The sequence below is a fragment of the Seriola lalandi genome, unplaced genomic scaffold (genome assembly GCF_002814215.2).
Source record: "Seriola lalandi dorsalis isolate HSWRI2012SDOR001 ecotype SW California unplaced genomic scaffold, Sedor1 jcf7180002054883, whole genome shotgun sequence".
NCBI lineage: Eukaryota > Metazoa > Chordata > Actinopteri > Carangiformes > Carangidae > Seriola > Seriola lalandi.
The window spans coordinates 1955179-1968473 of record NW_019525658.1 but is presented as its reverse complement, the minus strand read 5'-3'; the positions used below and the strand labels follow the sequence as shown (position 1 = coordinate 1968473).

At 40.8% G+C, this 13295-nt stretch overlaps 2 protein-coding genes across 2 annotated transcripts in view; one reads left to right on the top strand and one right to left on the bottom strand.

The window, feature by feature from the left end:
* Nucleotides 1-620: 620 nt before the first annotated feature.
* Nucleotides 621-13295, top strand: part of top3b (DNA topoisomerase III beta) — a 26094-nt gene continuing 13419 nt past the window's right edge. The window contains exons 1-10 of the mRNA XM_023397751.2: nt 621-898; nt 4835-4966; nt 6440-6546; nt 6675-6749; nt 8007-8203; nt 8703-8859; nt 8937-9050; nt 9778-9868; nt 10956-11110; nt 12254-12359. Coding sequence (XP_023253519.1) covers nt 829-898; nt 4835-4966; nt 6440-6546; nt 6675-6749; nt 8007-8203; nt 8703-8859; nt 8937-9050; nt 9778-9868; nt 10956-11110; nt 12254-12359 — 1204 coding nt within the window. The 5' untranslated portion in view covers nt 621-828. The remainder of the gene's footprint in view (nt 899-4834; nt 4967-6439; nt 6547-6674; nt 6750-8006; nt 8204-8702; nt 8860-8936; nt 9051-9777; nt 9869-10955; nt 11111-12253; nt 12360-13295) is intronic.
* LOC147817140 (uncharacterized) lies at nt 1425-3437 on the bottom strand. The gene is made up of 3 exons (XM_087171649.1): nt 3330-3437; nt 2348-2523; nt 1425-1796 (listed from the first exon to the last, which is right to left on the bottom strand). Exons 1-3 carry the CDS (start codon nt 3342-3344, stop codon nt 1568-1570), a joined length of 420 nt encoding a protein of 139 aa, XP_087027775.1. The 5' UTR covers nt 3345-3437; the 3' UTR covers nt 1425-1567.

Genomic DNA, 13295 nt, shown 5'->3' with positions numbered 1-13295 from the left:
AAAAAAAGTTAGTGACGCATCTATCTGGACAACAGCTGCAGGAACAGGCTGAATTCTACTAAATCACTTAAACGTCTGTCAACATCATCAATCATACATTTATGTCACTTGAAGTGTTTGTCGGTACGTTTTGTCATTTGCACTAATGATACTTTTAGCTACAGACCAACATTAGATGTTACTCACCAGTCTAACAGAAAAGTCTCATCTCTCTACTCACCCAGAGCTGTTTCCCGCGGTGGAAAACCACACAAGGATCTACTCGTGTTTTGCTTCTTTGCAGTTGAACGTGGTTTCTTGTCGGAGCGGTCCTTCGACATGGAGATAAACATCGCTTTCTAGGCGCATCATCCAATGCGACAATAGCGCACACTTAGCGTTAACAGCGTTCAGGCAGCATTGGCTAATGAAGAGCGAGCTCACAAACGTCAACATACTAGTACAAGTCGGACAATGAAATTAGACAATACCCCCTAAATGTTTCATTAGACAACGTGAACAACTGAAAAAGAATTATACTTTGTGAACGGACCATGAATAGCTATCCCTTGTCTGTGGGGGGCAGCATTACGCTTTTCAGTGTACAGCCTGCCGGAAATTCATTAGAAGAAGACGGACAAGAAGACGAAGAAGAAGAAGAAGAAGCCGGCTGCTATGGCCGCTTGTGTGGGTCTTAAAATTGACTATTAGCAAGCAGTTATTTGCAAAATTGACATTTACAGTAGTAAAGCTGTTATTACCGACGCCTATTGATCCGGTGTGAGATAGTTGAGACAACAGCAGCTCACCAACACTACTAACAGTACGAGGAACTGATAGCACTTAAAAATGAGGACCGTTTTGATGGTGGCAGAGAAACCATCACTGGCTCAGTCGATTTCCAAAATCCTCTCTAAAGGTGAGTATGATTTTATAGCCATGTAATGAGACATTCATATAACACGAAGGACAGTCATAGGCTAAAAGGAACAGGCGACAGTAACTTTTATCATTTCACTTTGTCTTAGAATACAGTACCGCCATTACTGCCATACTTCAGCATTGTGTCAGTCAACTTCATAAAACAACGCAGAAGTTTCACGAGTTACAAGTGCAGAGCTGTTTGAGCGATAATGATCTTGGACAGTTCACCCCAATGCGTCGCTTGCTTTCTTATGTGTGAACGTCCGCTAAACTCCGTTCAAAATATCACACACATAAACTCCGACCTTCTTTTATATCTGCACCAGTTACTTCTACTCAGTGTTCACATACATACAATGTAGAAGCTTCTTTTAAACCACTGTTGTGTGTTCTATCGGAGAATATTTAAGTAGTAATACTGCTGTGTTGTCAGGATAAAGGTCGTGACCACCATGATGCCAGAAAACTATATATGGACACAATGATACCGGTTAATGTAAAATATCTTTAATTACATGCACTGTGTATTGAATGGTGACATCTTCACGTTCCACTGGAAAACAATAACAGTGAGTGAAATGGACTATTTCTCAGAAACTACTACCATCGTTCTTTACCTCATGCTCTATCTGAACTAAGCTGATGTTAGAGCAGTTTGTCCTGTTCAGCTGTGCCTGGAGATGGCACATATACATGCTATGGTGATGAGTTCAAACTCCAGAGAGTAGCTGGCTGTGGGGAAGCAGGTGGGGTTTTTCTTGAGGACGGGCATCCTTAGGGATACAGGGATGGTCTCCACACCAAAAGCATTGTCGAGTCCCCTGCAGGAGTGGCTGGTGTGACAGCTGGCCTCATGGATGACCTGAGGGACCCGGTTCAAGTCAATGTTCTCCCTGATGAGAGATGGGGAGCAGGGGAGATCAGAAACAGAGCTTTCATTCAATGGTTTGTTCATTTAGTGAGTTGACTTGGTAGGCAAGTAGTAGAGATTTCATCACAACATAGAATACGATGAGGTTAGGCAGCAGTGGTCTGGAGAAGAGGAGAGATGCTGCCTAGCTAAGTCAGACTTCACTCACCCAGTCCTTTGGCAGTGGCAGCATTATCCAGGTGCAGAGAGAGTGTGTAGCTGTTGGTAACGTTTATCACTATCACTGCCTGTCTGTCCAGGCTTTACTTTTTGTGTTGAATGCCGTTTCATCTGAAATTGATGTAAATAAATCTGCCAGCTAATTAAATAAATATGGTTATGTAATGAGCAATGAGATAAATAAATTAAAGCTGCATTCTGCACCCTTGCACTCTTGCGGACGTTTAAGCTGTCCTGCATTGTCACAACCACATGACATCAAGCCATGAGTAAGATTTCCTACATGGACCGAATGGACCAATGTATCATAACACATATTTCATCTGTGTTATAATACATGGCATGGATACTCACACGTAGCTCCAGGTGGCGATGCTACGCTCGTTGATGCGGCTGGGCAGGTTGACCAACTGGCTGTAGTAGTCCTGCAGGCTGTATGGACAGAAGGATTCGTCAACGCACTGGCTGCCCAGTGGTATGGCCGGACATTGGTGGAGGGCCAGGAGGCACAGCAGAAAGACACGTAGCAGCTAAACACAGAATAACCAAGATCGTGTTAGTGTGGACTGATTTCTCTCTGTCAGTTACCTGCAGATGTATTTGTCTTCATGTTAAGATGAAGAGACACTGGCTGACAGTTACTTTTACCCACTCAACGATTCAAGGATTAACAGTACCCAGCATGGATCTGGTGTCTAAGTGCTGGTGATTCAAACAACACAGCTAATGGTACTGCTGATGCCAGTTCATATGATCAGTAGAAGGACTGATGAACAAATCAGTGCAGATTCCAATAGAAAAACTTTTGCATTTTGCATTTTTATGCAACTTGTGCAAGGGCTGACAAAACGAGTCAGACCATCAACCACATTAGCAACAAATCTGAAACGACAAATTGAGCTGAAGCATCCGACCACTCTGTTGAAGTATCTGCAAATGAATGATAATCACAAGAAATCATTAAGAAAGGGTCAGACCATGAGCCAGCAGCCACAGAGTTTCTCCACCTGAGAAAACTCAAAGCATATACATATAAAACATATACTCACATTTGATTTTTCTTGGGTTTTAAAAACGATCTCCATCTGTGACTTTAAAGTAGTATACAGTTATTAATTTAGTTATTGAAGAGGCAGTGATTGGGGGCTGGGGATGGATGGGGCGGAAGAGGTCCATCCTCGTGATCCGCGTATATCACGGGGGACAGGAGCCAATACCAGCTAACATCCTTAAAAACCATAACTTGTCTACTCTACAGTCATCTACTCATTAAGAGGCCAACCAAGTGTAACCCATGTGGTTATCGTCAGCATCATCGTAAAGACAGGAGTCTTACCTGCAGCTGTTCCATGGTTGAAGCTGATGACTGGAAATTGGTCTTTTTGTCTTGAGGATGTTGATGGTTGCTGTGTTTTTTTTTTTGTTTCGTGTTTTTTGTTTGTTTTTTTTCCTTCTTTGGTCGTCAGTGTGTCCTTTGGCTTGGAGTTGATCTACCTGTATCTGGACCTGCCTCTATTTATATAGCCTGTTCTATGTGTGTGCGCGCACATGTCTGTATTGGTAGAGGTATTGGTGATTAGGTTGTCCACGTCAACGGGGTCCTCTGTTGCCATGACAGTAGTTTGTGTCCATGTTCCTGTCATTAGCATTCAACCTTGAGAGAATAATTTTATTCAGGGAGGACGTCAGTGTATAGCATTGAGCCAGAGTAATGAAGGGAGGACCCTCAAAGGACATGGTTGTCAGTGGTCTTGTGTCACCGCTCTGACCTCCTGTCAAACTCCGCTTCTGACTCAATGCCATTTTATGTCATTTTTGAGTACGTTTTAAAAAGTTCAACAACCAGTTCCGTCTGGTCTTTACTCTCAGCAAACACAGTACGCTCTACTTTAGTCGTGCAAGTGCAACAATAAGTACACAGTGGTAGGTTTTGGGCGCACAGACTGGGCGTCTCCAGGCGCACCAATTATTGTGGTTCATGAAGGAATAGGTCAAGCAGTGCAAAGTGTAAGCAAGGTGAAGGGGACTATAGATTGGATGGTATGGTGTCTGTTAAATACACTCTCAACCAGTCACATCAGTCATGGTGTAGAGGAAGAAACAGTCCAGAGCGTGGCTTTATTTCACAAAAAGATGACGACAGTGCTATTTGTAATGTCTGAAAAATGGCGATTTGAAGTACGGGTAGAAACACCAGCAACATGCTGAAACATTATTCCACACAACATGGACTTAAACTCAACTGTGGCACTGCTTCCCATCTGAGCAGCACATCTGTTACCCAGGGTTAATATCTAGTGTCATAATAACATTAGAGTCATGCAGGCACACTTGGCAGATTTTTAGCTTTTCCATACGTAGGCTCTACTTGGGCGACCCCCCCCTAGGTAGGTAGAATCACTCTGTTTCAACTTGTATATCTTCCATCACTCTTTTAAATCAAACTCACTAACAGCTGTCTGAGCTGCTGTGCTGCAATAACTGAGCAACAACTACAGGGCTGTTTAATTGGCCTTTACTCAGGCCTGAGTAATTTCCTGAAAGAACTTGTGTGGCTCATTGATATGTTTTTAATAGTTTTTGGATGACAGTGGAGCTTATCACTTATGTTTATCACAGAGGAAAAAGATACACATGTAATACTTCTTAGCAGGATCAAGTTGGATCTTTAACAATATTAAATGTCTCTGCTATTGGTCACTTATGTTTAAGTCAATGTATTTTGTTTAAGCTTATTAAAAACCGGGGCATTGAAGTGTTCTGAATGTCCTCGTGGCCTGTGAATGACTTTAAATGACAGCATTGACTGATTACACATCATTTGTTCTCCTTGGCTTTTAGGAACCTGTGCAAGTCGCAAAGGGCTCAATGGAGCATGCTCGGTGCACGAATACTCAGGCAGCTTCCAGGGCCAATCTGTACGCTTTAAAATGACTTCTGTTTGTGGACATGTCATGAGTCTGGATTTCATTGGTGAGTATCATCCTCTTAAGGATTAAAGTTTCTCTTTACTTAAAATTGTTTCACATTTTTGTCCACCTCTATTTTAACGACTCAAAACTCTTGGTCTGAAGTGCGTGGTTCAAGTGCATTTAGGGTGTGTCAAAGTCTTTTTTGCTATTGTGTTGTTAATCTCTTAATTATTCACAGGAGTGTTTTGGACCTTACATGCAATAAACCAATCACAGTGCCATCTCCCATTCCCTTTAAAAGCAAGGCGCACTTGCTCCTTTGCGTATTGCTATTATAATGGAACAGTGTTTCACAGAGTTAGATTGGATTTGCGATCAGTTACATATTGTGACTGACCAGTGAAACCAGTCCTGACACAGGCAGCAGTTCTGTGTACACGATGTTTGTGTTTGTGTTGAACTGGATTAAGATACAGCACACAGGGCTTACTGGGTCACTGTAGTGAAGTGCAAATTAGCATAAGGTTCGCTTTCCAATCTGCAGATGTAACTGATCTGCATACAGTTTTCTATTCTAATTGTGACATCACTGTGACTTCATTGTTTGGTTAGGTTACAAGTGGCAAAAAGCACATCTCTGACAACACCCAGTCAGAAGTGAAAGGCTTGAGAAGCTTAACCAGAGAGGGAAGTGAAACACTTGGTTTTCAGCAAGAGAGTTAAGTTGCTTTTTGAGCTACTGTTGATTTTGCTTCACAATAAATGCATTTGATTGTGTTGGTAAGCATTTACTTTGAATCAAAAAGTGTTAATAGTTGTATTCCTTCTTAAGTAATGTTATCACAAATTGACTTTTTGTTTTCGTTTCCTTTTTGTGTGGACATTGAAATAGCAGAGACAAAGTAATTCTCTGACATTACATTACGCCGTCCTGATGGTTTAGTCTGACCACACTGGTTTTTGTTTGTGAGAAACTAAAAGAAAAAGGCAGATCCGCATGTGACGTGAATTGATTAGATGAAGTGCTGCAGAAGAATGGCTTTCTCATCATGGCTTCTGTCTCTCTAACATAAAGGCCAGATTAATGGGAAGCTGCTGAGATGGTCATCCTTTCAGCAGGTTCTCCATCTCGGCAGAAGACTTTGGAAGCTCTGTTAGAGTGACTGTGGGGCTACTTGCCCACTTATTCAGTTTGGCCAGATGGCTTTAAGATAACTTAAGGAAGAGTCCTGGTGGATCCAAACATCTTCCATTTCACAAGTTTTCAGTTTCTGATTTTAAATAAATGTTTTCACTTTCTCAATAAGTAAAGCTTGATGGACAAAATGGTAATTTTATCAATTTACAATTAAATCTACAACACAATTTTGCAAAAAGTGAAGGAGTCTCTCTCAACGTATTAATTATATGTCTAACTGTAAACTAGATTTACACTTTGATATGCCTTTCAACCTCTTAAGCGTCCAAACTCATGATTTGGATTCTTGGAATTTCTTACTAAAAACGTTTAACAGCTTGGTCCTTATTTTTCAAGGGAAATACAACAACTGGGACAAGGTGGACCCTGCAGAACTCTTCAGCAAAGCGCCCACAGAAAAGAAGGAAGCCAACCCCAAACTCAACATGGTCAAGTTCCTCCAGGTAGGTTTTAGGGTTGACCCAGTAATTGGTTCTCACAAGACAATGATGCTTACTGCGTTCTGTGTGACCATCTGGAGGTCAGTGTATCATCCCTTGTGTCTTTGCTGCTGTTTTTGGTTTCATGTCAGGTGGAAGCACGAGGCTGTGACTACGTGGTTTTATGGTTGGACTGTGATAAAGAAGGCGAGAACATCTGTTTTGAGGTAATTCAGGCCCCATGTACATGTGATCTATATCTTGATAATGACATCCAATCCGTGGATCTTTGCATTTATGCCTGTTGTTAAAGTGCATTCTTATCTCGATTGTGATTGGATCTCAATATGGAAATTAGTTTAATTAAGCGGATGACTTGGCAGCGAACATGCTGCATTCCAGGTGAACAATGTGCTCTCGCTTTACAGACTGCATTTACACCTGTCGAGATCCAATCGCAATGTGAGCCTGACCAACCCAAATATAGTCTCGCTGATCTGATTGGATTTGGTTGCGTTGTGCATTTACACCTGCATTAATGTGCGTTTTTCCTTCAATAGTTAACGAACACAGATACAGATTGCATTTTAATACAAGTATCAAATTTATTCTGTTTGTCTTGAAACCTGCGGTTGTATATTAGCCGAGATTACCACAGCTATGCTATCCTTTCTTTTTCAGATTAAACGCACAGTATGTAACTTCTGCTGCTAGGGGTCTCTCAATCAAAACAATTACAAAAGACATTGGGTGACATCATGAAATAGCATGATATTAGGAAATCAAATAGACCCGGTGATTATACTCATTAAAAACACTGAATAAAGCAGTGTTAAATAAATGGTGCGACCAGGGGGATTTGATTGTTTAATTAAAACAAAGCTGACTGTGAGTATATAGCAGTGAACAATAATCTATTTATTATGGGAAATTGCAAGTTGACTGGGCGCTGGAGATAGGTGGGTGAGTTTGTGCAGAAAGAGAGCAGCTCATTAAAAACAGAATGAGCTTGAACTAGTTAATTTCACGTGAACTTATCTGTGTGAACTGAACTAACACTGATAAGGATTCAAACAGCTGTTCTAATGCATGAACATGCAAACATACATCCCACATTTTTTAAACCCAAGTTTATATTATATTTATTATTTGTCTTATATTAGCGCGGATATGAAATAATTTCACTGCAGAGTGGTAATCATTTCTTTAGACGCTTCACAGAAGTGATTATGGTCTGCACCGAGTCTTATGACCCATTGTTCATATAAAAAAGTTGGGTGTAGTCAGGCATGAGATTCAAGATAATGGACCTTCCAAGCCATAGGAGCTAGATCAGCTGTGTTCTGCCTCATTCCAAAATTGAATGTGACCTTACTCTTTGAGGTGACTAAAATCATATGTAAAGTCGTTACTGTGCCTGCAAACACAGTTCTTTATCTTTTGATCTTTTCTACTGCTCAGTTACTATTTCTCTTACCTCCAAGGTATTGGATGCCATCCAGCCAGTGATGAACAAGGGGAGTGTGAGGGAGCGGAGTGTTTACCGTGCCAAATTCAGCTCCATTACTGACACTGACATCTGGAATGCCATGAACTGCCTGGGAGAGCCCAACTGCAATGAAGCACTGTCAGTGGACGCACGACAGGAGCTGGATCTGCGCATCGGTTGTGCATTCACCCGGTACACTGCTTTCAACAGCCACACACTGGCCTTGCCACACATAGACACCTTGAGTCCTGTAGCGGACTCGTCACAGCACACAAGAAATTTTATGCATGGCAATTATTCTGAATTAAAAGATAAAAGATAATGTATATCATTCTCAGAATTTTGACAAATTTATAACTAAAATCCATTGACCTGCTTCCTTTGAGCCAACTGTGGGGCCCAAATGTTGTTGAATACGTATAGAACACTTATGTTCTTTTAGTTTTCATAAGGTTTTTGCCATTTTTGACTAAATAGTTCAAAGTAGAAATACGACAAAGGAAATTCTAAGAGGCATATAGAGATAACAACAAAGGTCAGGGGCCAGATTCCCATCTAGGACATTGTAATTATCATCATGGTCTGTAACTAAAAAGCTTTGTTGATGAATGAAGTTTGATTAGAGCTCTTCTAAGGTAATAGTGTCATCTAAACATGAAAGCCTGACCTTTATGGGTCAAATATTTTTCAGGTTCCAGACAAAGTATTTTCAGGGCAAATACGGCAATCTAGACTCCTCCTTGATCTCATTTGGACCATGCCAGACCCCCACACTAGGCTTCTGTGTGGAACGCCATGACAAAATCCAGTCCTTCAAACCAGAGACTTACTGGATCATCCAAGCGAAGGTAAATCCCCGACTCCGCCTGACACCATATCAACCATCTGTTCCCTCTGTATGATACTGACAGACCTGTTTTGTCAGGTGTTCAAAGGAAAGGACAGCCCACTGACACTGGACTGGAACAGGGTGAGGGTCTTCGACAGAGAGGTGGGTCAGATGTTTGTCAACCTGGCCAAGACATCCAGGGAGGCCCAGGTAAGATTAAAAACTTAACTATGTCAAGTACACTCTGCGCTAACTGTGGTCATTATTAGTAACATGTACTGTATGTCAATTATAGTAGAATGGTATCAATATATCTACTTTTTAAATATAATGATTATTAAATAACAATGTTTTTGCATTAGATTTTACAGTAGGTTGAAATATGGGAATATACAGCCTGACTGGCTACATTTCTGAGGCTGATAATTATTTCATTATTTGAGATTATGAAGATTCCTATAACAAGTTATAACCAAACCAACTGGCCACCTAATGTTGATGACTAGACCCCTGGGCCCGTATTCACAGAGCATCTTAAGGCTAAAAGTAGCTCCTAACTTGCAGATTTAGGAGAAACTCTGGCAGTAATGGCAGTGTCAGTCCTAATTTTAGGTAATTCATAAAAACACTTAGCGCTAAAAGCAGCAACTAAGTCTGGGAGAAGTTAAAAGTAGTGGAGAGGACTCCTAACCCACTATGACCAAATCACAAAGAATCTTAAAGGGCAGCTGTCATTCCACATCACAGTGTTCTGGAAACCTTACACGATGCTGAATTACTTAAAAGATACAACTCAATCACAAGGGAATAATGATCGTTGTGGAGTTTGTGACGGACGCAATAACATCTACAACCAACCAAAAGAGCTCGATAAGTGTGTAATTTAAGTGTATATAATATATATGATATAAGCTGTATAATACCTCACTCAATACAGGTGGAGTCAGTGAGTAAGAAAGAGAAGACCAAGCAGAGGCCCCAGGCCTTGAACACAGTGGAGATGTTGAGAGTGGCCAGCTCTGCTTTAGGTAAATTTACATCAACATAAACATGACTTCATCACTTGTCATTTGTGAATATTCTGGAATTTGAGAATATGTGTATACATGTAATAGTCTGTTGGTCAGTGTTGTTCAGTGCTGATGTTCAGCATCACTTGGATTAGGGCTGCAACTAGAAAATCTGAACATCACAATTTTCCAGGGGGATGGCATCAAATAACTTGTTTTCCCAGCCAACAGTTCAAAATGGAAAAATATTCAACTTACTACACAGACAAATGAAGCAAATCCTCACAGTTGGAGCTTGGCAATGATCAGCATTTACAACGAAAGATCTTCAGCTCTAGTCTGGATATATGGTTTCAATCATTAGGGATTTGACCCTTAAAGGGTAAAACTGGAATGAACGAGAAACACGAACCACGAAACTTGGCCAAATAACTGGAAATGATGTGCGCTACTTGCCCAAGAAGTATGAGCCACATGGTGGTCCTGTAATTAAGCCTCGAAAAAGTCATTTTCAAAAGGCCATGCCCCTTTCACCATTTGTCTGATTGACTTGAAAAATTACGCACAAGTCCAGCTCAATGTGCTCTATAAAAAAGGCCCTTGGACCATTAAGGTGCGCCTGGATTGATTTTTTTTTCTAATTTGCATAATTTGCAAAACAGTAAAATTAATAGAACTTTATGAATTTTCAGTTTAGCAACACCAAATTTGGCTTACAGTCTTGGGGGACTGGGGGGAAATTTCTATCACAATTGAGCAAGATTGGTCAAAAAGCATGGCCGCCATCAACCAAAATATCCTTGCGAAGGGCGGGGCTTAGCTAATATTTGCCATAACTTATCGATCATTTGTTTGATCATTATAAAACTTGGTAGATATCTTGAGGTTGTTATATAGAGTAGGTTTTGCCAAAGCATTAATTAGCTAAAATTTGGAAAGATGCAGCCCAACTTTTGTATGATAAAACTTGTCCTAATGTAGTCCAGTATACTGACCAGCCATCACCCTCTTTCACACTGAGATCAAGAAATAAGATGTACAACTCCTAGTTTTGTGAGGGTGTAAGGAGAAAAGAAAAGATTCAAATGTTTTTTTTATTTCTTAGGCATGGGACCCCAGCATACCATGCAGATTGCAGAGCGCCTGTACACACAGGGCTACATCAGCTACCCACGTACTGAGACAACCCACTACCCAGAGAACTTTGACCTTAAAGGAACACTGAAGCAGCAGACCAACAATATAATATGGGCAGAAGAGGTAAGAGCCACTTCAAGGCCAGCTGTGTATGCATATGCATATGTATGCACCAACAGATATTATCCCGACCTCAACCCCATTGAAACGGTTGAGTTTATTGGGGCCAGAGCACCAAACGGTGCTATTGTAACTGTAGTGTTTGTTTTTCTTCCGTCTGTAAAGAAATTTGGTGGCTTTATCATATTGAAAAAAAATTCTGATATTTTATGGGTCTTGCACATGGGTATAGCAAAATGGCTTGATAGCGCCACGTAGAAAATTTCAAAAGAGTCATTCCCATCCTCACAGTTTAACCTACATGCAAGAAAATCAGTAGGGACATGGAGCAAGCGAAAACTTACAAAAAAATCCTCTTGCACCCATAGTCTACACCCAACAGTCCCTATTGTAATTCATTAGTCAGAAATTTTTCTTCCCTAAAATAAATGGCCTTTTTGAGTGCCTAAACATGCTCAAAAAGTCAAACTTTGCACACTCGTCATGCCTGGTGAAAATGTACATATTGCCCATGGGTGTGGAAAAATCACTGGATAGTCCCCCTAGAAATTTTCAAAGAGGCACTACTCACACTGTGTTTCACCTACATATATGAAATTTGGTAGGCAGCTGGAATATGCCAAGACCTACAAAAAAGATTGGGTACCCCTACCCTAATCCCAACTTGCACTTTGATGTACTTCTCTTAACAGTATGACCACACCCACCTCAAAGTTGGTCAAAATATGCTTAAAACTTCAAAGATGCCTGAATGTGAAAACTGTGTCTTTTTGTTGAAGGGCCTGACCATGGAAACAGGAAGTTGCTATAGCTCAAATAAACATTCTTCAATCTGCCCCAAATTTCACATGTTTGATGATAGTCTCACACTGAAGACATCTGCATGCTAATATGAAGTCATAGTCACAGCGCCACCTACTGAAAACAGGAAGTGTCCCTTGAGTGATAATCATCATTTGATTTACATGACATTTACGTTGTCTGCTCTACACTTGATATAAAGGAACATAATGTGTGCTTTTTGTGTGGTCTCTGGCACCCCCGAGGTGCAAGGTCAACGCTGCTTTCAGGAAATTAGAATTTAATGCCTGAATGTTGATACCCATAAAAGTAAGTTTCTGAAAGGATGTTTCACCTCTCCATCAGGTGAAGGCTCTGCTTTTAACTGGATTAAACCGACCCAGGAAAGGAACTGATGCTGGAGACCATCCACCTATCACTCCCATGCGAGCTGCCTCAGAAGGAGAACTGGGTGGGTCATGCAGATAGTTTTGGTTTGATTTGTTACTACACACCAATAATGGGATAATGTGGCAGCAGCCGAGGTTTCAGTCTGACCCATGGCCCGCATGGTATTCCCTCTCCCTTCCTGACCTTCCTGTCTTTTTCTGTAGCTAGCTGAATGAAGGAAATGAATGAATGAAATTCGCAAATAATCAGTAATTCACTTATGATTTTCGGCAAACACATGACGTCTCAGAGTAGCTGGAAACTGAGACTGCTTACCTTTGTTTCTTTAATAACTTAGGACCACACCAAATGGAGGGGGATTAAAACCGGTAAATGAATAAAGCAGTTCGACTTTGTTCGGCAGACACAGAACAGGACGTCCCCAGCAGCTGGGAGCTGAGCTGTCTAACATTTATTCAGCTTTTTTCTCTGCTTAATTAAGATCCAGACGTCCGATGACTAAAATCCTTCATCTGCTTCAAATATAGAGCTGAAAACCACCAAGGTGTAAAAAGTGTATGTGGCTTAAAACTAGATGAAAGTCAATGTTGAGTTTCTGTCAGACAAACACACCGACACATGATCATAGAGGATATGATGTGGGGAGGCTCATTTAAAAAAAACTTTTCTGACCAATAGCTGACACTCGTTAACTGACTGTTAACCGACAAGATCAAAATGTACTATTTAGAATGGACAAGTGTCTGTGACCCATTAAAAAAATTCCAATACAACAATTTTTTTTCTTCATAAGAAGGGGCTTATTTTTACATGTGCAGAACCGGCTTAATCGCCTAGATCTCCCTAGTAGGAAAATATTTTATAACTTAAAATAAATAGCAAATCGCAGCCAGACTTTCTAATGTATAAACTGTTTAACAAAATGAAAACACACATTGAATCCTCCAGCGCTAAGACCGCTGTAAGGAAAACCTCCTCCTCCTCCTCCTCCTCCTCC

Coding starts and splice junctions, on each gene's coding strand:
- LOC147817140 (XM_087171649.1), bottom strand. Junction 1,797..2,347: donor ATCGCCACCTGGAGCTACGT/GTGAGTATCCAT, acceptor ATCTCTCATCAG/GGAGAACATTGACTTGAACC.